The 23771-nt window shown below is 38.8% G+C and overlaps 1 protein-coding gene across 1 annotated transcript; it reads left to right on the plus strand.

Moving 5' to 3' along the window:
- Positions 1 to 2201: 2201 nt before the first annotated feature.
- Positions 2202 to 21730, plus strand: KIF12 (kinesin family member 12). Its single transcript, XM_051979977.1, is given in 20 exon segments — positions 2202 to 2365; positions 2368 to 2386; positions 2516 to 2581; positions 2730 to 2808; positions 3229 to 3356; positions 3717 to 3792; positions 4353 to 4487; positions 4742 to 4877; positions 6535 to 6626; positions 8196 to 8340; positions 10189 to 10307; positions 10511 to 10612; positions 10988 to 11093; positions 11440 to 11530; positions 12648 to 12734; positions 12948 to 13065; positions 13183 to 13281; positions 19699 to 19883; positions 19965 to 20104; positions 21277 to 21730. Coding segments are annotated over 20 exon segments (2088 nt in total). The 5' UTR covers positions 2202 to 2346; the 3' UTR covers positions 21423 to 21730.
- Positions 21731 to 23771: the final 2041 nt, after the last annotated feature.

A 23771-nucleotide genomic window follows, 5' to 3' on the forward strand; every position in this document is an offset into this window, starting at 1 on the left:
TTTAATGGGAGGAAATATCAGGTGTCAGCTCTGGACTCATTCCAGAGAAGTAAACCAAATGCTTCAAACATGAGTATCCATGGAAACATGATTAGCATATGAGTAAGTGATATTATGTTCATATAAAAGACAAAAGATTAGCCCCCAGAAAATATCAGAAGCGTGTGTAGGAGAGGTATGGGGATGATCACTTTCTTTTTCCTTTTTCTATGATCCATCTCTACTCCAGGAACCTTCTTCCAACTGTTCCCCCAATAACCAGTGACTTCTTATTTCTTTGAGTACCCAGATTCTGTGTTCTCTCTTTCCTGACATTCTGATGTTATTAACATTAATATCTAGAATTTATATAGCACTCTAAGGTTTGCAAAGTACTTTACAGTTATCCCATTTTATCTCACAGCAACCCTGGGAGGTAAGTACTAATACTATTCCCATTTTAAAAATGAGGAAATTGTGGCAAGAAGAAATGAAATGATTTTCCCAGAGTCACAAACTAGCAAGTGTTTAAGACTGGATTTGAACTATAATCTTCCTGACTCCAAGTTCAATACTCTACATACTATACACTTTCTCTCTAGATATCCATACCCATACCTATTCTCTTATCAAGTCTGGTCCTCAACCCAATGTTTAGGGAGCCTGATAATGTAATGGATAAAAAATGGATAAAACATTAAGCCTGGAGTTCAAATCCAGCCTCAGATACTTACTAAGTATACGACCTTGAGCAAGTCATTTAACTTCTACCTGGCTCAGTTTCCTCAATTTTAATTCCTCAAATTTAAAATGGTAATAGTAATTACCTATTTCAAAGGGTTGTTATGAAGACCAAAAAACGAAATATTTGTAAAATGCCTAGCACAATGCCTAGCACATGGAAGGCACTAAATAATCATTTATTTTCTTCATCACTTCTCCCCTTCTCAATAGTAAGAAGAAAGAGATACAATTCAACTAATTCATTCTAAGGGATATATATCTCATAAAAGAAATTTGTTCATCTAAATTTATCTCTAAGTGAAACTCAGTCCACTGAAATGCAAATAAGCATATTTTTCTCCATCCATAGAGAATTCTTTCCTTAAATAAGTTTAATATTGGAGTTTTCACTATTAGTATCAGACAGGGTAAAGGACTATGACTTCATGTAATGGTGGGAGCACACAAATTATTCCATATTTTCCCAGTATAGCTAATTTACTTAAAACCAGACTTCAAGGAGTTAAAGAGGCTAGCTTCTCTGCAGACCAGTTTTGGTATTTAGACATTTTTTTCCCCAGACAGTCCCACAATGTTTAACCAGATCTCCACTACCTCTCCCTTTTCCCTCTCCCTCTGCCTTTCTCTTTTCTCTCTCTCTCCCTCCTTCCTTTCCTCCTTCCCTCCCCCCTCTGTCTCTGTCTCCATCTCTCTCTGTCTCTCTCTCTCTCTGTCTCTCTCTCCCTCTCTGTCTCTCTCTCTGTCTCTCTTTTCTCTCTTTTCTCTCTCTCTCTCTCTCTCTCTCTCTCTCTCTCTCTCTCTCTCTCTCACACACACACACACCCTCTTGGGGAATAGCAGGGGGAGGGGAGGATAGTCTTCTCTGCCAAGCTTAGTCCTGATTTTAGAAGGAAATAAAACAGGGGGCTAGGAAAATTAAATCTTCTTTGAGCTAGAACTTTAGATCTGAGGCAAAGCCTATCCCTCTCAGCTTAGTAGCCAGAAAAGGCTAGAATCTTGTGGATAACTCAAGTAAGAAACAAAAGGAATCAAGTCACGTTCTGGCAGAGAATTTCAGGGTTGGGGCCAGGAGATCTGAGCTTTAGTCATACTTTCTGTTTGACTGTCTGACTTTGAGAAAATGCTTTCTTCATTGTAAAACAAGAGAATTGGATCAGATGATCTTTAGGGTACTTCCTAGGTCAATTGTTCTACAATCTTTATTATAAGAATAGAAAGGGCAACTGTCCCCAAAAGATACCCCATCTCATTTTTATTCTAAAATGTGTAATAAGTAAAACCTCTTATTGAATATGTTACCCTGAGGCTCCACCTTGCTCTTAACTCATCCATGTGGTAAACCTGATCCAGAAATTCTGTGAGGGTAAATCTTTAACTACCCACATGGTTTATAGCCTTGGGCAGATTCATGATGGCTTCCTGGACAGGGAGTGAGTTTTTAACCTTGTGGAGGTGGGAGGAGGAGGTGGGGCTCTAAGTGGCAGCAGGGAAGAGGGATTGTTGTAGAAGTTGATGAAAGTCCCCTGTCCTCCATGTGTGAGTGTTTATACTGCTTCATCTCTTCTTTATGTGACCTTCCCCAGAGAAGGACCAGCTACAGTCATAGAAGGTATATGAACCAGCATGGAAGTCAGAAATGGAGAGACTTCCAATGTTCCATTGGGTAAGTCCCAGGGTGTGCCCACAGACTTCATGTTTCTAGATGGATCTAATGAAAGGGACAAGAATGAGGAGAGGAATAGGGTAGGTGGGGTAGCTGTGAGGAGGTGGTGACTTCCGTGACTTTCTTCAGGAACTTGCCCCAAATCTTGGGAGAAAGGACAAAAGGAATGGAAACACCTATCCAGGTGGTGCTTAGGTGAGGAATCGTGGGAACACAATTCTGTTTGTATCTGAGGGAAGGGGAAAATAGCTGGGACAAACTAAGAAAAGCAGTGGAAGGGAAGGGACATAAGTGCTGAGTGAAGTCAGAGTAGAGATCAGAGAGTAAGATTGTACCCCTGCAGAGTTCGTCCCATGAACCAGGCTGAGCTGCGCAGGGGGGAGCAAAGTGTTCTTCACTGTTCTGGCCCCAGGACTCTGAGGGTAAGATTCTCCCCATTTACTCCCTCCCATATGGATTTCTTCTTTCTCTGTTTAAGCAACTTCCTCTGTTAGCCCAAGTCTTTCTCTTCTTCATCATGGAGGGGTTACTTTCTTCTCAGTCCCTCTAACTCTTTATCTAAATATCCTCTGGGTGGGGATTTCCTCTCATATCCAGTCTCCCAAGGCTATGGTTAAAAGAATCAACCTAGTTACTCCAACATTGTCTAAGTCTTTATCTGAATTCCTCAGACCCCTTGCCCACCTCCCTCATTCTCTTTTGTTCTCACTTTCACTGTCTCTGTCTCTATGTCTTTCTGTTTGTCTCTATCTCTTTCTCTTACACACACACACACACACACACACACACACACACACACACACACCCTTCTAATTGGATCCTGAGCCTCCACACGTCCCCAGGTGAGTCCTCTAGGTGGAGGCCGGGAAGTTGCCTTTCACTTCAGCATGGTGTTGGATGGAGCCCGCACTCAGGATGAGGTGTTCCAGGGCAGTGGAGTCCAGCGTCTAGTGGAACTTGCTCTCCAAGGGTAAGATTCCTAATTATTTCATTCCCTCTCATCCTCCTCCTACCTGTACCCTCTTCTGGACCCAAATCCTTTTTTTTTTTTTCATTGGTTTCCCCGCCAAAACAATTTTCTCTCCTGCAAGAGTGAGGACTTCCTGGGGCCAATGCTGGGATAGAAAAGCCCCAGACCTTCTCTTCCAGCTCCCAAGTCCCTTTGCTCCCACCACTTTTTCCTGATTTATTCTTTCTCTCTCATTCAGCCCCAACCGCTCATGATCTATCCCTTCATTCCCATTGTCTCTATACAATCCCCAGTGTCTATATCCCATCTCCCCTTGGCCCTTTATCTCAGTATCTTTGCTCCAGACTCTCCTACTTGCAGTTTCTCCTGCACAGCCTTCACCTTTGGCCAGACAGGCTCCGGGAAGACTTATACACTGACAGGGCCTCCTCCCCAGGTAAGTACCACTCCATTCCTATCTATGGAAACAACCTGATACTTAGAGATCATCAAGATGACTGACCAATTGTGATAGTGATTGGCGATCACAGCATTCCAACAACAACAATGACAAGTAGCAAAAGGAACTAATAAACTTGAGCCTTAGCATGAGAGATCTAGGTTAGACCTGCAGAAATTAAATCTGTAAAGCAAAAACTAGGCTAAATGACTCCAGATCCATGCTAATAAAAGTGTCTCAAGCCAACTACTTTAGGGATCAATAGCAGTTGTGTGCCATTGCAGTTTTCAGAGTTGTTTCATATCTTATTATTTATCATAATAATTCTGTGAAGTAGGTAGGGAAAGTATTGTTATTCCTAGTTTACAAATAAAGAAGAGAATGTACTCAATGTGTGTTTTTTAAAATGGCTTGTCACTTGAGAATAAGTTAATGACAGAGCCAGTCTCATGAAGGATCTAGGTCTTCTGAAGCCTAAAGTTCTGCTCTTTTAACTATTCTGTATCATTACCTGGCTCTAGACTTATCTCCATCCTCAACCTTCCTTTTCTTTACAGGGAGAAGGGGAAACTGTGCCCTCCAGCCTAACTGGGCTCATGCAGCGGTCCTTTGCCTGTCTTTTGGATAAAATCCAGCATGTTGGGACCCCCATCACTCTTAGTGCTTCTTATTTAGAAATTTACAATGAACAGGTGGGATCAAATGGGGTAGAAAAAGTAGACAAAACAGTTTTATTGTTCAAGGAGCCTTTTATTTAGGCCTTCAGGAGAAAGTATCAGATTAAGAGAGACCTGGGAATAAGGATGAAAATATGGATAAGGATTCTGTTGTCATGAAGGTGGATTCAGGATGGGAGTCAGAGGCTTATGCCTACTTGGGAATAATAGGAGAGGATGATCCATGGGCAGAAGACAGGTGTCTTTTCTCTATTAACTTGACCCTCCAGGTTAGAGATCTATTGAGTCAAGGGCCCCACCATTACCTTCCTGTTCGCTGGAACAAGACTCGGGGTTTCTATGTGGAAAAGCTGAAAGCAGTCAAATTTGGCACATTTGAGGAAGTGATGAAGCTCCTGCTGGAAGGTACAAATCCCAGGGGTCTTTGGGGTTAAGAGCATTATTCAATAAACTTTTTGAGTAATTTGATGCTAAATTATATCTTAGTTCCTAGAAATCAGGTGGGGAAAGGGTACAGACAAATATGCAGCATAATTGAAATATAAGATAAGGACATTAAGACCATATTCAAAGAATATGGTGTTTTATTTGAATTCAAAGGATAGTTCGAGGGAGGGAAGGTATAGTCTTTATGGAAAAGGTGATGTTTGAATTAGACCTTAAAGGATGGATAGACTTTTTTTTTTCCCTCAATGAGCATAACTGGTATAGGGAAGGCACTCTAGGGAGAAAGAATTGTATGAACAAAGAGCTGGAAACGACCATGTAGTTTAACTCCCTTATTTTACAAATGTGGAAATTGATGGTAATAGAGGCAAAATAATTTATCGAAGACCACACAAATAATACAAAGCAGAGCTTGGATGTAAACCCAGATCTCCAATCCCAAATCCAGCACTTACTTATTATCCAGTAACATAGTAGAAAGTGCACTGGACCAGAATTAAGGGTCTTAGGTTTGATTCTTAGTTTTCTGTGACCTTGGGTAAGCCATTTAATATCTGCTCTTGTTTCCTCATCCTTAAAATTGAGATTTAACAGGGGTTTAGATATGAAATACCCACATGTGTAGCCTAAGTGACCTCTTTGACCTGCCCCTAATTAATTTTTGTTATTCTCATAATGGCATCTTAAAGTAATATTTTGATATTTTCTTATTAGTTATTAAAAGCATATTTTCTCTTTCGTTGATCAATTTTATTGAGCTCCCATTCTAGTTAATTAAATTTTATTAATTACCTGTAAAAATTTCCCATGTTTTCATAGGCTTCTGAGCATTTCTCTATATCAAATTCTCTGAGAGCCTAGGATTAAATAAACATCAGAGTTATTACTATACTATTTATTAACTGTATAATCAACAATAAAAACAGACACATAAAATTATTTATGACATACCAGCTATATGAAAAGCATGTTATGCTTAATCAGCACTCCAAATATCAACTTCTCCTCAGTTCTATAAACACAGTCCCATCATTTAGTTTTCTCAGGATACTAATTAAAGACTTTTCTAAATAATTCTCTCTCTCTTTTTTTTTAAAATCCAAAGTTGATCCAATTCTCTAAGGAAATAAATTTTCTTAAATCTTTTTTTCTTTCCTGTCTTTAGATATCACAGTTAATAGTCCCTTAGAATAAATTTTAAGCTCTCTTTCTCCTTATAGACTCCTCAAAGTATAGTTAAATTGTAATGACAAAATTTCATTGAGTATTAAACATACAATAATAGTATCTATAGATTCTGTGGGTGAGACTATTGAAGCTGACATTGTAGGGATAATAGTCTCTATCCTGCCTATTTCACAGGGATGTTTTGAGAATAACGAAGACTTAGATCTGAATACATTTTGTAAACTCAAAGTAAGATAGATATGTAATGTAGCTTGTTAAAATCAAATGCCGTGGTATGTAGGCAATAACGGAAATACTTTTCTAGGTAAGTGTTTTAGGCTTACCTACTACCTTCCACTACCCAGCCTGGGAATCAGGATATATCCTATTCTTCTGCATGCCCCCAGCCACAGGACCGATTTTTTTTGCTCACACCAATCTTTCCCAGGTCTGAGGAGACGAAGAAGTTCAGCTCACAATCTGAATGAGGTCTCCAGCCGTAGCCACGCCTTATTCACCATCCATATTCACTGTCCTGCTGTAAGTTAGCCTCAAGATGACAAAAGGGTCTGAGTGTGTGTGTGTGTGTGTGTGTGTGTGTGTGTGTGTGTGTGTGTGTGTGTAGGGAGGGATATTTTACATGTGTGGGGAATGGGAGGGTGGTAGGAGACAATGTCCAAGATTTATCTTAAAAGGTAAGCTCCCAAAAGAAAGGTATCAGATACTGCTTGACTTTCAGCCTCAAATAAATTCACCCTTCAATTATCCACTAGTGAATTATCTCCCATTTATTTCTTGCCCCTCAGGATAATTTTGATTTAATAATTTTAATTTCAGGATAATTCCCCACCTGACTCATATCTCCAGCAATAGAGTCTGAGCTTTGCTTAGTTTGGAAATTAATTCTGCTAAGATGGGAACAGGTATAGGGAGCAGGAAAGAGAAAGAAGAATATGGACTAAAGAGGAGGGATTGGTAAAGCCTAAGAGAAATAACTGGAGCAGCTAGGTAGTACAGTGGATAGAGTTAAGGGCCTATAGTCAGGAAAATTTATCTTACTAAATTCAAAGTGGCCCTAGATACTTACTAGCTGTGTGACTCTGGGCAAATGACTTAATTCTGTTTGCCTCAATTTCCTCATCTGTAAAATGAGCTGAAGAAGAAAACGGTAAATCATTCCAGGTTCTCTGCCAAATGGGAGATACAAAAAGCTGGGCATAAATGAACAACAAATAGAGGTAACTAAGAGTTTATTTGTTATTTTGCTCCATTGGTAATCACCACTTCTCCATCCATTAGTGGAGATGATTGATTCTATGCCAAATGGCAGATTGATCATGCTAAGATATCTGGGAACTTTTCAAAGGGTCCCCAGCATTTCCCTTCAAAGAGAACATGAGGATTGTCTTCTAGTATTTAAGAGGTTATTGTGTGGAGAAGAGATGATGAGGTTTGTTCTACTTCAGCCTCAAGAGACAAAACTGGGAGCAATAGATAGAAAATGCAGAAAAATAAATTATGGCTCAACATAAGGAAGACTTCTAAAGATTAAATTTTCCCCAAACTGAAATGGGCTGCCTCATTACTGGAGGAACTTCAAGCAGAGGCTGTCAGAAATGTGGCTAAAAGATCTCTGCTTAGAAATGGTTGAAATTAGAGAATCTACACCATAGATTAACCTCAAATAGAAATGGAGCCACCAAATGACATAAAGATTTCTATGGGCCACATTGTCAATTAAAAAACCACATGTTAATATTATCTATGTTCAATTGTATTTTTATTTTTTGGTTAAATATTTTGTAATTAAACTTTAATATGGTTCATACTTACTCAAAAGTGTGGATTTCAGCTCTAGAATCATGGCACTATTGAAAGTACTAGATTGACGATCAGAAAACCTGGATTTAAATCCTGAGTTCATTATCTATATAAGGTTGTGCAAATCATTAAATTCATTGGGCTTCAGTTTCTGTATCTATAAAATGAAATGGTTAGATCAGATGACTACTCAGATCCCTTTCAACTTTAAATTTCCCAACCTTTTCGGCCAAGTAGGTTCCTGAAAGAGGAGGCAGGACCTCTCATTCAGCAGTCTTCCTTCAACAGGTGTCCCCAAGCAGGCCAAAAGAACAGACATTTGGAAAGCTGTGCTTTGTAGATCTGGCAGGCAGCGAGAAGGTAGCAGCCACATGTTCTCGAGGAGAACTGATGCTGGAGGCCAGCAACATCAACCGTAGCTTGCTAGCCCTGGGTAAGTCAGGAGAGTTGGGCTGGGGCCTCTGCCATGACTTCTCCATACCTGGACTTGCTTTTACATCTTCTATTAATAATACTTAAAAAAATTTTTATTAAGAACCTACTGTGTATGTAACACTCTCTGTGCAATGGAGCAGGGGAGGCAGAGAGGAGAAAACTTATTCCCAGTAGACTTGGTTTATAGTCTTGTTTTAATACCTCAGAATCATAGAATGTCATAGCTCGATGGTACATTAGAGCATGGAATGTTAAAGAGGAAATCCTTAGAAAGCATCTAGTTTGATTTTCATCAGGAATTGAGGCTCTGCTCAAACAGCTAAACTATAACCTTCTTGAGGGTAAGGTCCATGTGTTATAATTAGTTATATCTCCAGACTGATATCTAACATATAATAGGTTTTTTTTTTTAATTTGGTTTGATTATTGAGCCAGACCTATGATTTCATTCCATAGCAAACTGCTGGTGAAAACATGACTTTTATGGAAATATTTTGCATAACTCCATATGGAGTTTCTTAATGTGGGCTAGGGATGGGGATAAGGGAGAGAATCTGGAACACAAAAGTTCAAAAAAAAAAAAAACAAACAAACATAAAAATTGTTTTAAATGTGACTGGGGAAAATAAATAAATATATTTGAAAAAGAAAAAAAAAAAGGCTACTGAAAACTCCCTCTATCAATTCCTAATCTGCAATTTATGGTCTTAGATAATTGCTGGGACACTAAGAGATTAAATGTTTTGCCCTAGGTGATCCAAACAGTATGTGATGGAGGAAGGATTTGAAGCCAGGTGTTCATGATCATGAGGCTGGCTCTCTATCAATTATGCCATACTGCTTCTCACATAATGAGAAATATTCACTAAATATCAATAGAAATGGGTTTTTTTTCTCATTTTTTTCTTTCACCTTTTGATCTGATTTTTCTTGTGCACCTTAACTAATTGAAAATATGCTTAGAAGAACTGACCTATATTGTTTAACCTATATTAGATTGCTTGGTGTCTTGGAGAGGAAGAGAGAGAAATGTGGAACACAAGGTTATGCAAAGATGAATATTGAAAACTATCTTTGCATGTATTTGGTAAAATAAAAAACTATTAAAAATGAAAAGATCTCCCCCCAAATATGAATAGAAACATTCCACACTCCCTATTCTAGTTTTCTTTCCTCTCATTTTACATTATCCAAAAAGACTATTATTGTTTCTCAATAACAAGAACAATGAGTAGACTTCAAATTACTCAGAACTCGATTCCATTGAATCCCCTTAAGTATAATAAGTATTTGGAGGAATAAGTAATGAGATAATTAAGGAAGGATTTCCATGGGAGGTGGAATTTTGAGCTGCATCTTGAAAAATAGGGAGACTGGGGACAGTTAGATGTTGCAGTGGATAGAATGCTGGCCCTGAAGTCAGAAGAAACTCATTTCAAATCTGACCTCAGACACTTAATATTTTGTATCTGTGTGATCATGGGCAAGTCACTTAATCTCAATTGCCTCAAGAAAAAAAGAGAGAAAAATAGCAAGAGTTTAGATATGCAGTGTGGCCTGAGCAGCAGCACAGAGTTGGAAAAAGAGCATTCCTTTAGAATCAGAAGACCAAGGTTCAAGTTCTATCTCTTTTAATTCCTCTTGTGTGCCATTGTCTAAGTTGCTTAACTTTTCCAGGCCTTGGTCTTCTTCTTTTAAATTATGGAGTTGTATCAGATGATTTCCAAAATTCCTCCCTATTCTACATTTTGTGAGCTCATCCCTTGCCTTTTCATCCCCCTTGGAAGGTCCTTGGGGCATATGGAAGCCCCATGTCCCTGGAACTCACCATCTTTCTTCTCCCTAGGCCACTGCATCTCTCTTCTGCTGGACCCCCGACAGAAAAAGAACCACATCCCCTATAGAGACAGCAAGCTCACCCGCCTGCTGGCAGATTCCCTGGGTGGCAGTGGAATCACCCTCATGGTACTGGGGGCACAAGGAAGAAATCCTCAAGTCAGTGATCACTACATACTCTCAACGCTTTGAACCTGTGCTCTTCTCTGGCCCCCATGGGATAGGCTCAAGGAAGAAGGGGATCAGCCAGGCTTATTATGCATTGATTAGGATGGAAAACAAAGGCCCTTCTTATTCCTTTTTCATATCTCCTTTCTCTGATCCTCATGCAGGTGGCCTGCGTGTCCCCTTCAGCCCAGTCCCTCCCAGAAACACTCAATACACTCCGCTATGCCAGCCGAGCTCAGAGGGTCACTACCCGGCCCATGCCTAAGGTGAGGACAATTCAGTTGGGACAGTTTTGAGGAGGCTGGGATCAAGTAGGATGGAAGAGAAGATGAGATTAGGAACCAGCTGGTGTTAGAGAGACAATTGTGGTTAAGTGGCTGGAGTGCTGGATTTAGAATGAAGATCTACATTTGAATTCTAGTTCTGAAATCTTCTGCCTGCCTGTTACCTTAAAACAAATAGTTTTACTTCTTTAGGGCTCAAGTTCTTTATAATGTTGAGATTGGATTTAGAGAGTCTCTAAGATCCCTTTTAGTTATAAATCCTATCTTCTAACTAGATAGGTCGGGATTAGGGCTAGGCTGGGGTCAGAGCAGAAGTTGGCCATTCCTCCTGTTAAGCCCCCAAGCTTTAATTTATAGGGTCCCCCGGTTCCACAGCCTCTTGGACTTGAAGAGGAGATCCAGCAGCTGCGTCAGGAGAATATGATGCTGAAACAGAGGCTGGAGCAGCCTCTGGGTCACTGGGGTATGTGGATTGGGAAAGAGACAAATGCAAGGATTTCATGAAATAAAGGGGTGGTAAGAATCAGATTGAGTAAGACCAAACCATAGAGGAGTTTATCCAATGTGTGGGCCACCATGGAAAAGCAGAGCACTCTGGATCTGCTATGAATGCTTTCTGAATTTCAGCTCCTTAGACATATCACTTTAGTTCTGGATCTGATGGGGAGTAGGAGGAAATGCAGATATTCACTCCCTCTTCCATCCTGACCCTCCCCCCCACCCCAGCCCAGGAGGAAACTGAGAGTGGATCTCCAAGCTTCCCACAAGGTTTCTGTACAGACGCTCCTTCTCCTCCCTTTTTCTTGTAGCCTCCAGGAAGAAGGGATCCCAATCTGACTGGGCTGAAAGAAGCCTCTATGGGATGCTACAGGAGTTCATGCTGGAGAACCAACAGCTTAGGTAGGTACTCGATCTTTGTCCCAATCGCCATCCATTTGATGCTATATGCTCTATGCTATCCATTTGATGACAACCTTCTCCCTCAGACCTCAATTAGCATTTTTTCAAGAATAGTTTTTTGATGTACTCAGGTGATAACTTTGGTCTGTTTCAGTTTCTTCATCTGTAAAATGGAATAATAGTAACACTTACCTCCCAGGTTTATTGTGAAGCTAAAATAAGATATTTGTAAAATGCTTTGTAAATCTTAAAGTATTAAATAAATGCTAGTCATTATTACTATTGTCATATTACATTGTCCTATTCCTCTACCCAACTATAAATTCTGTGAGGCTAGGATGTGCCATATATAAACCTTTTATCTTCCTAAAACACTTACCCAACCCTCTACATATATGTTTGTTGTTGGGATTTCTACTCTAATTGACCCAAAATCTAGCTTTTCTAGCCTAGGTATTACCCTGCCACTTCCCTCACCATATTTTCCCCCAACTAACCTGTGTTGTGCTAGAAAAGACCTTGACACTGAGAGCCAAGATCAGGTTTCTGTTCATTCAACAGATATTCATTGAACACTTATGATGTAATAGTCATTGTATGTAGTACAAAGAAATATAAACATAATATACAAGATATAGTCTCTTCCTTCAGGGAACTTATACTCTAAGAATTCTGATCTTGGAAGCAATTAGCAGTCATCTCTCTTCTCTGTCAGGTTTGAATTAAATTATCTCAAAAATTTACTATATGTGCATGTGTGTTCATCAAGAGATTTAGATTCTAGTCATGGTTCTGCCATGACAAAGTCACTTTCCTCTTTGAGTTTCAGTTGTATCACCTGTGAAATAGGAATAGTCTCAGGGTTTCTGTGAGGATCCAATTAGAAAAGCTGTACAGAGTATAGTATGAATGTGCTTATTAGAGCTCATAGCCATTCAGCTCTGTCCCTACCCTCATCTCTCCCAGAACCATTAGTCCTACTTTCCATAGGCAGTGGGTCAGACTATTCCCAATAATACTCATGACCTGAGATGCCAGATAGGGTGATTTTCTGGATAAGGAGCAGAAGAGAGTATGGGAGGAAAAAGAATTTCACTTTTTATGATCTTCCCTGCAGAGAGGAAAAAAATCAGCTTCAGAGCAGCAGGGACTGTGCCTGGAATGAGCAGCAAGTTTTAGTTCAACAGCTTAAAGAACTCAACAGGTGAGGTGATGGGAGAAGGCTGAGGATAGGTGTGCTCTCTGGAAATCTTGGGAAGCCAAGAAATCAAGGCAATGTTCTATGGGGATTGTACCTCTCTATCCAGGATCCCAGAAGGTTCTCTGGTTTCAGGAGGAGGTTCAGGAGTTGGGACTCAGTAATATCCAGATCTCTTCCTTTTTTCTGAAGATATTGCTCTCCTAAAATGCCTTGCAGGCATCTCCTCTGCTCTGCCGGCCATAGCATTCGATGCCCTCCTCAACATTTCTCGCGTCCCACCCTGCTCTGCCCCTGCTCAGCATCTCGAGGACGTTACCAAGCTCTGGGCTGCCATGTGAGTCTAGCTGGCCGGCCTTTGGTAGATACAGAAAAGCAGAAGGATCTATCTCAGCATGGGTGGACAGGGGCAGGACTAGCAAGTATCTTCACTCTACTCTTCTACATGTAGCAGGTGCTGCCCCGCCTCTGTTCTTGTCACTGCAACCAGCTCTGTTTCCTGTGCTATGCTCCTCTGCCTCCATGTGCTGGTTCTCAGCTCCATCAGGCCCAGGTAGGACAAGCCACACTGAAGTGGAATAGGGATAGATTGGAAAATAATATGGTTTCTAGTAGAAGTAGCCCCGGACTCAGCAATAGAACACGTGCATTCACTATGGAATCTTGGATAGGTCACTTTTTTCCTGTGGGTTGCAATTTTTTTATGTGAAGAACCATATTATTTTTATTTACTTTGTATACTTAGATGTTTTTCTGTTGTTTTCCCCAAGAGAATATAAGATTCTTGAAGACAGAAATATGTTCATTTTGATGTTCATCACATCAGTATCACATATGCAACAGGCCTTTAAAGACTTATTAAAAGTCTTAGAGCTAGGTAAAGCTTCAGGTTACCTAATCCTGCTCCTACCTGAAATGATTTCCCTAACAAATAATTCCACAGCCTGTAGGCTTTCACTGATTGGCCAGTAATGAATCCCAGCCCAAGCCTCTCTTATCCATTATTTGGGTTTTGATGGCTCAGAGTGAGAGTAAATGGCGATGGTTTCTGTTCTGGTCAGAAACTCTGAGGGTCTTCCCCTCTCAGGTTGAGTCTTTTGAAAAGACAAATTAGGCCATCTTTTGCCTCAGTTCTTACCTAGCCTTTAATCACTGAATGACCATTGCCTCAGACAAACTGAGACCTGGGAAAGATCTTAGCTTAGAAAGGCCAAGGTCTCCCTTTGCCTCTAGAGCCATTCCCAGTCATTCTGACCTCTATCTTACCACTGGATTCCAGTGACTCTGGAGGAGAGAATGAGTCGGATGATTGCAGTTCTGCCTCATTTAAATTTAATTCGCTTGCAAGTCAAGACATTTCCTCCATGAAAGCATTCAGTTCTAAATCTATCTATGTGATATCCATTGAGGCAATCTGTTCCACTATGGTTAACTAATTGTAAGGAAACTTTTCCTACCTTTGAGACAAAATCTTCTGCCCTAAAGTGGTCAGGCAGAGTAATCTAAACCTTCTTCCATTTGAAAGCCCTTCCTCATCTTTAAAAGAAAGGGGTTGACTTGGATAACCTCTAAGCTCCCTCCTGGTTTCATGGGCTCTTTATTTTTCCCTCATTGCCAGGAGAAATCTTTTTGGGATGATAACATTACATTAGAGTTGTAAAGTTGATCTAGAAGAATGATTTAGAAGTCATTCAATCAACTCCTCTTATTTTTATGGATGAGGAAAATGAATTCCAGCAAAAAGAAGTAATTTGTCCCAAATCTCAAAGAGAGGAAGTAGTAGAGAGCCATGATCAAACTCAAATTCTCTGAGTTCAAATCTTGTGTTTTTTCTATTAGAAATTTTTGTCTCATATTTCATGCTTTTGAATCCTTTCACCATTCTGTAGATGTATTCCACTTAATGTCCTTCCCAGGGTGTGCAACCCAGCAATGAATAAAATTCTCCTAATGAAATCTGATCAGAATACAAGCATGCTTTGCTTACATTAATGTCACCTGAGATGGGCCACATCATATTTTTGACTCATGCACATTTTGCTAATAATTAAAACCATTAAAATCCCCATTTTCTTCGAACTAGCTATTACCATAACAGATAGCTCACTAGGTCTGAGTTCATATTTAGTTTCAGATACTTACTAGTTGGTTGACCCTGTCTGATTCAATTATCTAAAATATAAATTGGGTATATTAATGTCACCTATGGTTGTGAGATTTTAATTGGATAAATTTGCAAAGTGCTTAGCTGTGCTTAGCACATAGCAGGCACTTCATAAATGCATGTTTCCTTACTTCCTTTTACATTAACATTAAATCTAGACATATTCAATTGACTTAATATTTGTATTAGTATTAGATTTAATATTTGTCATCTATTAAATTTCATCTTATGATCCTTGGCCCACAATTCTAACTTATTAATATTTTTTAAAATATTGATTTTATCCAAGACATTAATCCCTCCCAGCTGCATAATGTACACAAACTTAATGAGCATGACATCCTCACTTAGGTCAACATTTTGTTGATAAATTTTGGAACAGCACAGGATGAAGGACATGTCCTGTGATATGTCACTAGAGACCTCCCCCAGGGTGATTTTTCTCTCAACACTCTTTTTATCTTATCCAACCAATTCTAAATCTGCCAAGCTGAACCTTCTTCTAATCCACAGTTCTCTTGTCTACAAGAGTTTTGCAAGAACTTTGTATGTGTATGAATCAATGTATATATGTACATATGTATGTGTGTATTTTCTTCCCTCTTTGAACCAGTTCTAATGAGGGTGAGGTTCAAGCATTGCCCACAACCATTCCCACATTTTTCTCTCTACTGCAAAAGCTCTTTCTTGCATTCTTTTATATAAGAAAAATTTCTCCTTTTTATCTCTTTCTTCTCTCTCCTCTAAGCTCTATCCTCTTTCTCACCTCTACATCCTTTTTTGGAGATTATTCCAATATAACAACTCATATTCATGTCCTCTATCTATGAATACTCTTTCTAACTGTCATAGTAATGATAAAGTTCTTAGGAGTTACATGAATCATTGTTCCATGTAAAAAAGCAATCAGTTTAACCTTATTGAGCCTCTTATGATTTATTTTTCTTGTTTACCATCTCTTGAGTCATGTGTTTGAATGCCAAATTTTCTACCCCGCTCTAATCTTTTCATCAAACATGCTTAAAAGTTCTCTATTTTATTAAATATCCATTTTTTCCATGAGGGGATTATATTAACTTTTCTTAGATAGATGATTGTTGATATAATCCTGAATCATTTGCCTTCTAGAATATCATTTTAGAAGCCCTCTGATTCTTTAATATGGTAGTACTATGTCTTTAATGATCCTGATTATAGCTCCACCATACTGGAATTATTTGTTTTTGGCTGACTGCAGTGTTTTCTCCTTGACATGAAAGCTCTGGAGTTTGGCTATAATAATCCTGAGAGTTTACATTTTGGGAACTCTTGCAGGAGATGATTGGTGAACTCTTTCAATTTCTATTTTACTTTCTGAAACTATATTTTCCTTTATAATTTCTTAAAATAGAATGTCTAGGTTCTTTTTTTTTTTTTGATGGTTTTCTGATAGCTCAATCTTCTCTCCTCAATCTATTTTTCCAGGTCAATTGCTTTTCTGATGAGATAGTTCATATTTTTCTATTTTTAACTTTTTTGTATTTTTTTTGTATTTTAAACTTTTATCATTTCTTGATGTCTCATGGAGTTGCTACCTTCCACTTGCTCAATTCTAATTTTTAAAGAATTATTTTCTTTAGTGAGTTTTCTATCTATTTTCCCATCATTCAATTCTTTTAAAAGAATTCTTTTCTTTAGCAAATTTTTGTGCTTCCTTTTCCATTTGCCCTATTCTTTTTTTTTTAGGAATTATTTTCTTCAATAAATTTTTGTGCTTCTTTTATCATTAGGCCAATTCTGTTGAAGGTATTGTTTTCTGCAATTTTTAGTGCTTCTTTTACTGAGTTGTTAACTTTTTTTCATAATTTTCTTGTATCATTCTCATTTCTTTTCCCAATTTTTCCTCTACCCTCATCTCTTTAACTCTTCTAGGAATTCTTCTCAGGCTTGTGTTCATTTAGCATTTTTTGTGACTTTGGTAGTAGCTGTTTTCACATTATTATCTTCTAAGTTAGTGCCTTGTCATCCCCGCCACTAAGGTAGCTTTTATGGTCAAATTCTTTTATTTTTATTTTTTGATTACTTTTTCTTAATTTTGAGCTTTATGTTAAAGTTGATTTCTGCTCATTTAGGAGTGGAGAGACACTCTGCCAGTCTTCAGGCTTTTGGTGCATTTTCAGAACTAGTTCTGAGGATCTGCAAGTTTTCAGGGCTTCCAAGCATATGTGATCCCCTGCTTCTCTGCAGCTGCAAACACTAGAATTTCTCTGGAATGCTCTGGAAATGTGACCAGATCCCCTATTTCCTTGTCACTGACTACAAGAACAGTACAAGTTCTGCGACCCAGAAACTGTCCGGGCAATAGAGTTGGCAGTGTCAACTGTACCCAGCACCAGGAAAGGATCTCCTGTAATCACTTTCTGACCTGCTCTCTAACCTCTTTCCCATCTCTCAGATGAGAGCTTCAGAAATTACTGCTCCTACTGCTGTTGCTGCACTGTGTGCACTCAGGACAGGCTTCCATCCTGGTGTCATAGATCTCTTCTACAAACCTCCTAAGTATTCTCATGACAGAAAAAAATATTTTTCTGGCTTTCTATTGATTCTACTATTCTAAAATTTGACTTCAGGCTTTATTTTAAAGTTATTTGGAGGGGATTGTTGAGAGAATTCAGCTAGGTTGCTGCCTCTATTAAATTTCATTTCTTGTGCCCTTTTCTTTTTTAATAATTACTTTTTATTTTCAAAATACACGCAGACAGTTTTCAATATTCACTCTCACAAATCCTTCTCCCCTAGATAGCAAGCAATCCAATATATACTAAACATGTATAGCTCTATACATATTTCCACATTTATCATGCTGCTCTTGTGCCTCTTTCTAAAAAGGATTCTTCTCAGTCTCTTTATTATTATCTTCTTTTTCTGTTTACTCTGAATGCTCATTCTCTGATTCATATAATCATCTGGTCTCTCTTTTTTCTGCCTTTCTTATATAATCAAAGTTTTCAAGGAATCCATTCTAAGCATTATCTCTGGGTTCTTTCTGCCACTTCTTTGTAGGGATTACTCCATGAATTTCCCTTTTTTATTGTGCCTCAATTATTACAATGAATAATGCCATTTATTACAGGTGACAAAGAGGACACTGTCATATGACAACAAAGCAATTGATCATAATTTCACTGGATTCTTGCTTAATTAAAAAAAAAATCCAAGTAACCTGTACCTTTAGGGAAATGGCCATCTCTAGTTTTGTTATATTGTGGTGGCCAGTGGCCAGAAAATAGTAGATTCAGCAAGACAGAATATATTAAAATTTTCTTTGTGCCTGAGTATAGGATCAATTTATGTGAGAGTGCCATGTGTCCTTGGGGGGAAAAATACTGCTTTTCCCATTTAGTTCTAAGCAAATATGTTGAGTATACTTTGTTCACCAAACTATTCAAAACTACAATGTTGCTAAATTTGTTATTTCTTTGATAATGGAGTGTTAGGATTTCCTAAAGACCCTAAACACATTTTCTTGACCAATGTCATTTCACACTAACATTATTGATACAACATAACCAAACTTCACTGGGTAACTTTCATCTAGTTTTATAATACTTTATAACATTTAGAATATTATTCCTGTAGAATTAATTCCCTAAAATTAAATAAAATGATGCTTTGCCTAATGCATTTTCAAAGAACCAATTAATTCCATCAGGCAGAGTATGCACATTTTTTTTCTTCTAAGGCTATGAGTTTTTCTTTTATAAATTTAACTACTGTTAGTCCATATGTGCAATTTAATACTGTAACATTTTAAGCTTATCATTCTTTTAGTAATATTCTCTTAATACTTTCTGGTTGAGGTTCTATTAGTGGCAGAGATCAGATACATTTTAATTCTAGTTTTTTTTTTTTTTTTTTTTTTCAAAATGGCCATTGTATGGTTTATTTAATCAACTCTTTTAATTTTAACCTCCCCATATATTTTCACATTATTCTATAACTTTCTTTTTATTGGAAAGAATTACCCAACTATGTTTAGTGTTATAGTACTTAAATTTAATTTCTATATTTTTATGTTGTCATTTCCTTTGCTAAACCTACTACTAGAACTTTATACTGATTTACCTGTAGGTTTCTCTAAAAGATGCTCCTATTATTTTTCATTAATTTTTTTTAAAGATAGGAATTTTGCTTTGGAATTAACAATAACTTTTCATGTCTCCTTCTTTCCATCTTTTTCTTTATGAATTCAAATGAATTATGAAACGGAGTAAAGATGAATTAATATTGAATCTTTCTCCTCCAAATATAACATTAGTTATTTTAGACAAAATAATTTTATATTTTGTTTGTTCTTTTTTCAAAGGCTTATATCTTTTGTGTATTAATATTTTCTGTGATAATTATGATCTAATCAATGAGTTTTCTTTATAAAGCCTTAAATGAAGATGTTAAGATATTCTCATTTTCCAATCAACTTTAACATTCTAGCAGTCTATATTATTTTATCTTGCTGATTAATCAATAATGTGAGATCAACAGGGCAGACATAATTAACATTTTACAGATAAGGGAACTGAGACCCACGGAAAATTGATTTGCTCATGATCATACAATAAGTGAGTGAAATTTAAAATCTAATTTAATGAATATTTTCTAAGCTTAACTATCCACAAACTTCTGTGCTTTGCACACTAAGAATTGGGACTACAATGATTCTCCACCAAGTGTCTTTTCTATCACATTGTTGAGTATATCTGGAGATTCTGAAGAAAGAAGGAAGTGGAACTGGAAGGAAAAATGCTAATTGACCGATCATTTTTCTAGATGGGAGAACCCTCACTTCTTCCAGGCTATCTGCCCTCCCAGATTTTGTCAGAGCTGCCTCCATTACCTGTATTTGGTGCTCGAGCCAAAGCCCCATGGAAGATGGAGGTTTTTAGTCCTCAGGTCCAGACTCAACCTTTTGCCCAACCACTAGTCCCTAACCTTAGGGAGCACCCTGTGAAGAGGTAGGTGAGGGCCCCAGGGCCTGGGGTGGGGAAAGGAGAGGAGGGCCACAGAGTAGCTCATTCACCCATCTCCTGCCTCAGGAAAAGCAGTGAGTGGACCTGGGCTCACTTCTTGGAAGAAACCCTGGCAAAGGAGGAAGCTTCTGGAAGAGCAAGCCAAGTAATACCCTCAGCACCACCTCTGCCTCAGAGTGCCTGTGGCGTACCTTGGAGGACAGTAGGTGAGAGGTGGGACCCTGGGAGGAGGGCTACTGCTCAGATTCAAGAGCATCCAGCATCAACCAAGGACTTCCTGGGCTGCTCATCCTTATCTTGCAGCACTTAGTACTTTTCTTATGCACCCATTGTCACTTATTGACAGTTTATAATATACACACAAAACACACAGAAATACACACATATGTGTATACATCTACACATATAATTCACATATGTGTGTGCGCTTGTGTGCACGTGTCCAATTTGCAGCAATAGACTGAAAGTTACTTGAGAACACTAATGTAATTTTTTTTTATCTTACTCTCTGGTGTCTGGCATAGTAGGTACTTTATTAAATGTCTAGGGTGAATTAGTCTTTGAACAGAACTATTAAGTAATTACTATGTATAAGGCCTTGAGAGAAATCCAAAGATACAACATGATTCCTGCCTTCAGTCTGTTTATGATTTAGTGAGGAAGAAAAAAAGCATTTTAAAAGCTTGCAGCTAACACTACTGAGTACTACCTTGGAGAGAATAGGCAGTCATTATAGGCATTAACAGTGGAATGAGATCACGTAGGAAGGGAGGGAGAGAGAGAGAAGGAAAGGAAGGAAGGAAGAAAGAAAGAAAGAAAGAGAGAGAGAGAAAGAGAGAGAGAGAGAGAGAGAGAGAAAAAGAGAGAGAGAGAGAGAAAGAAAGAAAGAAAGAAAGAAAGAAAGAAAGAAAGAAAAAGAAAGAAAGAAAGAAAGAAAAAGAAAGAAAGAAAGAAAGAAAGAAAAGAAAGAAAGAAAGAAGAAAGAAAGAAAGAAAGAAGAAGGAAGGAAGGAAGGAAGGAAGAAGGAAGGAAGGAAGGAAGGAAGGAAGGAAGGAAGGAAGGAAGGAAGGAAGGAAGGAAGGAAGGAAGGAAGGAAGGAAAGTGACTTGCCCAGGGTTACACAGCTAATAAGTAAGACAGAATTTGAACTCAGATCTTTCTGACTCCAGTTCAGTGATCTATCTCCTGACACCGAGCTACCTCTAGGCAGATAGAACTAGTGAGAGAGAACTAACAGGGACAGGTAGGCTTAAATTATAAAGTAAATTTATAGCTCTGGAAGTCATTGTCAGAGATCAGTGGTATGTGGTATATTCCAGGAACATGGGAAATGGGTGAAAGATTGCCCCTGGACATGATTGTATTGTCTTGGAGACAGGGGTCCCAAGAGCATCCAGGATGTTGGAGGAAGAACTGGAGATGCTGAGGGACCAAATTGATTGTACCTTGTATTTGAGCCAAGAAAAGCCCCCTACATCCCAGGAGAAACACTTTAACTCCGGACAACACCTTCCACCTTGCTGAGTTGTGCCTGTCCTGTTTGCTCTAGCTGGGAGCCATGTTCCAAGTCATGTATGACTGAGTGTTTGGGTTAGAGTGGAGGTCTGGGGGTGGGGGTTGGAGGTGGGGGGGAGATGCCAGTCCAAGGCCAGAGAAGTACATCTGATACTTGGTACTGCATCCCTGGCCTTGAAGAGGGTTCCCCTCAAATATTTTCCCCAGGACTCTCATTGGAGGAAGAGTCCAGTTTATCTTTTTTTGTCCTGAGTCTGAAATATTCTGGCTATAAGAAAACAAAAATGCTAATAAAGAGAAAAGGTGAGCCACTTGTTTTTCTTGCATCTTCTTTGCTCCTTTTGCTATCACTGATGAAGCCAGAGCACAAGATGGGAGCTTGGGGAAGGTAAAGAGATATTATCGGAGATTATTCATGAACCCAACAGAAACCTCCTGCCCCTGTTCTCATCTCTGTTAAGAGAATGTAGGACAGAGAGACCTTCCTGCTTTCTAGGAATCCAGTGTGTGGTGAAATCAAAGAGACTCCAAGTATCCACAAAATCCTCAGGAATGAAATCAGTCCTCTGTAGATTTAGGGACAAAGAAATTTATAGATTTCCATTGAACTAGAACTTTAGCATTGACAGGATCATTAAAGTCCAATCCCTTCATCATCATCACCACCACCACCAACAACAACAACTCCATCCCCATCATCATCTTCAAAAAGCTTTTTAAAGTTTACAAAGGACTTTATATCCATTAGTTAGTTTAACCTTCACAATACTTTGTGAATGTAGTAGTGCTATACACTCTTAGAGGAGAGGCTGCAGAACTAAGTAAAAATTCCAACTCTTCCATTTTTGCCTTGTATAACCTGAGGTCAGTCCTTTTATTTGGGTTTCAGTTTCCCCATCTGCAAAATATGAGGATTAGACTAGATGATCCCTTCAGGTTCCTTTCCTTGATCAATGTAAGAGCCCTTTTTTGACCCCCATTTGAGCCCAAGTCTCCCGATTGCAAGCTCAGGGTATTTTTCACTATATTCCACTGTCCACACAGTCAGTGAAAGTGATGTCAAGGAGACAGAGGAACCCTTGATCTGTGTATTCATGGCAGAGCCAGACTAGGATTCATGAGGCTGCGTGGCTGTGGACTCTCTGAGAACCCTGAGCTCTGGGATTCGAGGAGCCTGAAGTAAATGAGACTTTAGCTTTAGGCTTTATTCCTGTGTCCCACTGGAGAAAAGGAGCCAATAGAGGAAGGACAACTGAGAAGGGGGAGCTAAAGAACTGACTAGTGAGGGGGATCTCTAGGGCTATAAGAACATCCTTTAAACTCATCTGGAACTGCTGCCCAGCCAGAATAACTTTCGCAAAGGCCAAGCCATTCCACCCAGTCCCCTCCCCCTCAGATTCCAGAAGGTTTTCCCACAATTCTGATCCAGGAAAATGGAACCAAGCCCAGTCATAGAATCCTTGCCCAAATGTCCTCAAATCACTAGAGATTTCTTACACTGACATTCAAGGGAGGAGCCTTGTGGGATCAGCTCCCACCAGGTGAAGATGCTGGATCTGTGAGCACCTTAAGACTAAAGGGAATTTGTTGAATACTTTTCAGCAAGTTATCAGACTTCCCCCTTTCCATTTTCCCCCATTCCTGCCCCATTTGTACTTTAAGGATCTGAATTATTAAAAGAAGTTACTGTAGTAGTCATAATGCCTTGCTCAGCATTCTGTTTCACTGATTTGGCCCGGTTAAATTTAGGGAATTTAAGAGGGAAGAAAATGTGTCTAAGTCAAGAAGACACATCATTCTGAATTCAAATTTGGCTTCAGACACTTTTGTGTGATTTTGTTTGTGATTTGTGTGATCCTGTTTGCCTCAGTTTCCTCATCTGTAAAATGAGCTGAAGAAAGAAATGGCAAACCACTGCAGTATCTCTGCCAAGAAAACCCCAACTGGGGTTTATAAAGATTTGAAAATGACTGGAAAAAAAAACTGCCTCTAACATTAGGCATTTTAAAGGAATTAGACCACAGCTGGATAGAGAATGAAGTGGGAAGAGGTAGATTAGTAGAATCATCATTATCTTGCTTACTTTAGTATTTTCAAGGTTAAAGTCTATTATAGTATTATTGCTACAAATAGTTAAGTCAAGTCATGTGCTTCCTGTATGCCAGACACAATGCTAAGGGCTGGGAATACAAATACAAGCGGAAAAAAGATAATCCTTACCCTCATCAAAGAAGAGAACCCCAAAAAGGTAGCTGAAGTTGGGGGAAGGGTTTGGAAGGAGAAGGTGCCCCCCAGGGCCTGGTAGAAAAAGTCCAGAGCTTCAAGACTGGAAAACTTGAGAGAAACAAAAACATGGCT

The sequence above is a fragment of the Antechinus flavipes genome, chromosome 2 (genome assembly GCF_016432865.1).
Source record: "Antechinus flavipes isolate AdamAnt ecotype Samford, QLD, Australia chromosome 2, AdamAnt_v2, whole genome shotgun sequence".
Lineage (NCBI taxonomy): Eukaryota > Metazoa > Chordata > Mammalia > Dasyuromorphia > Dasyuridae > Antechinus > Antechinus flavipes.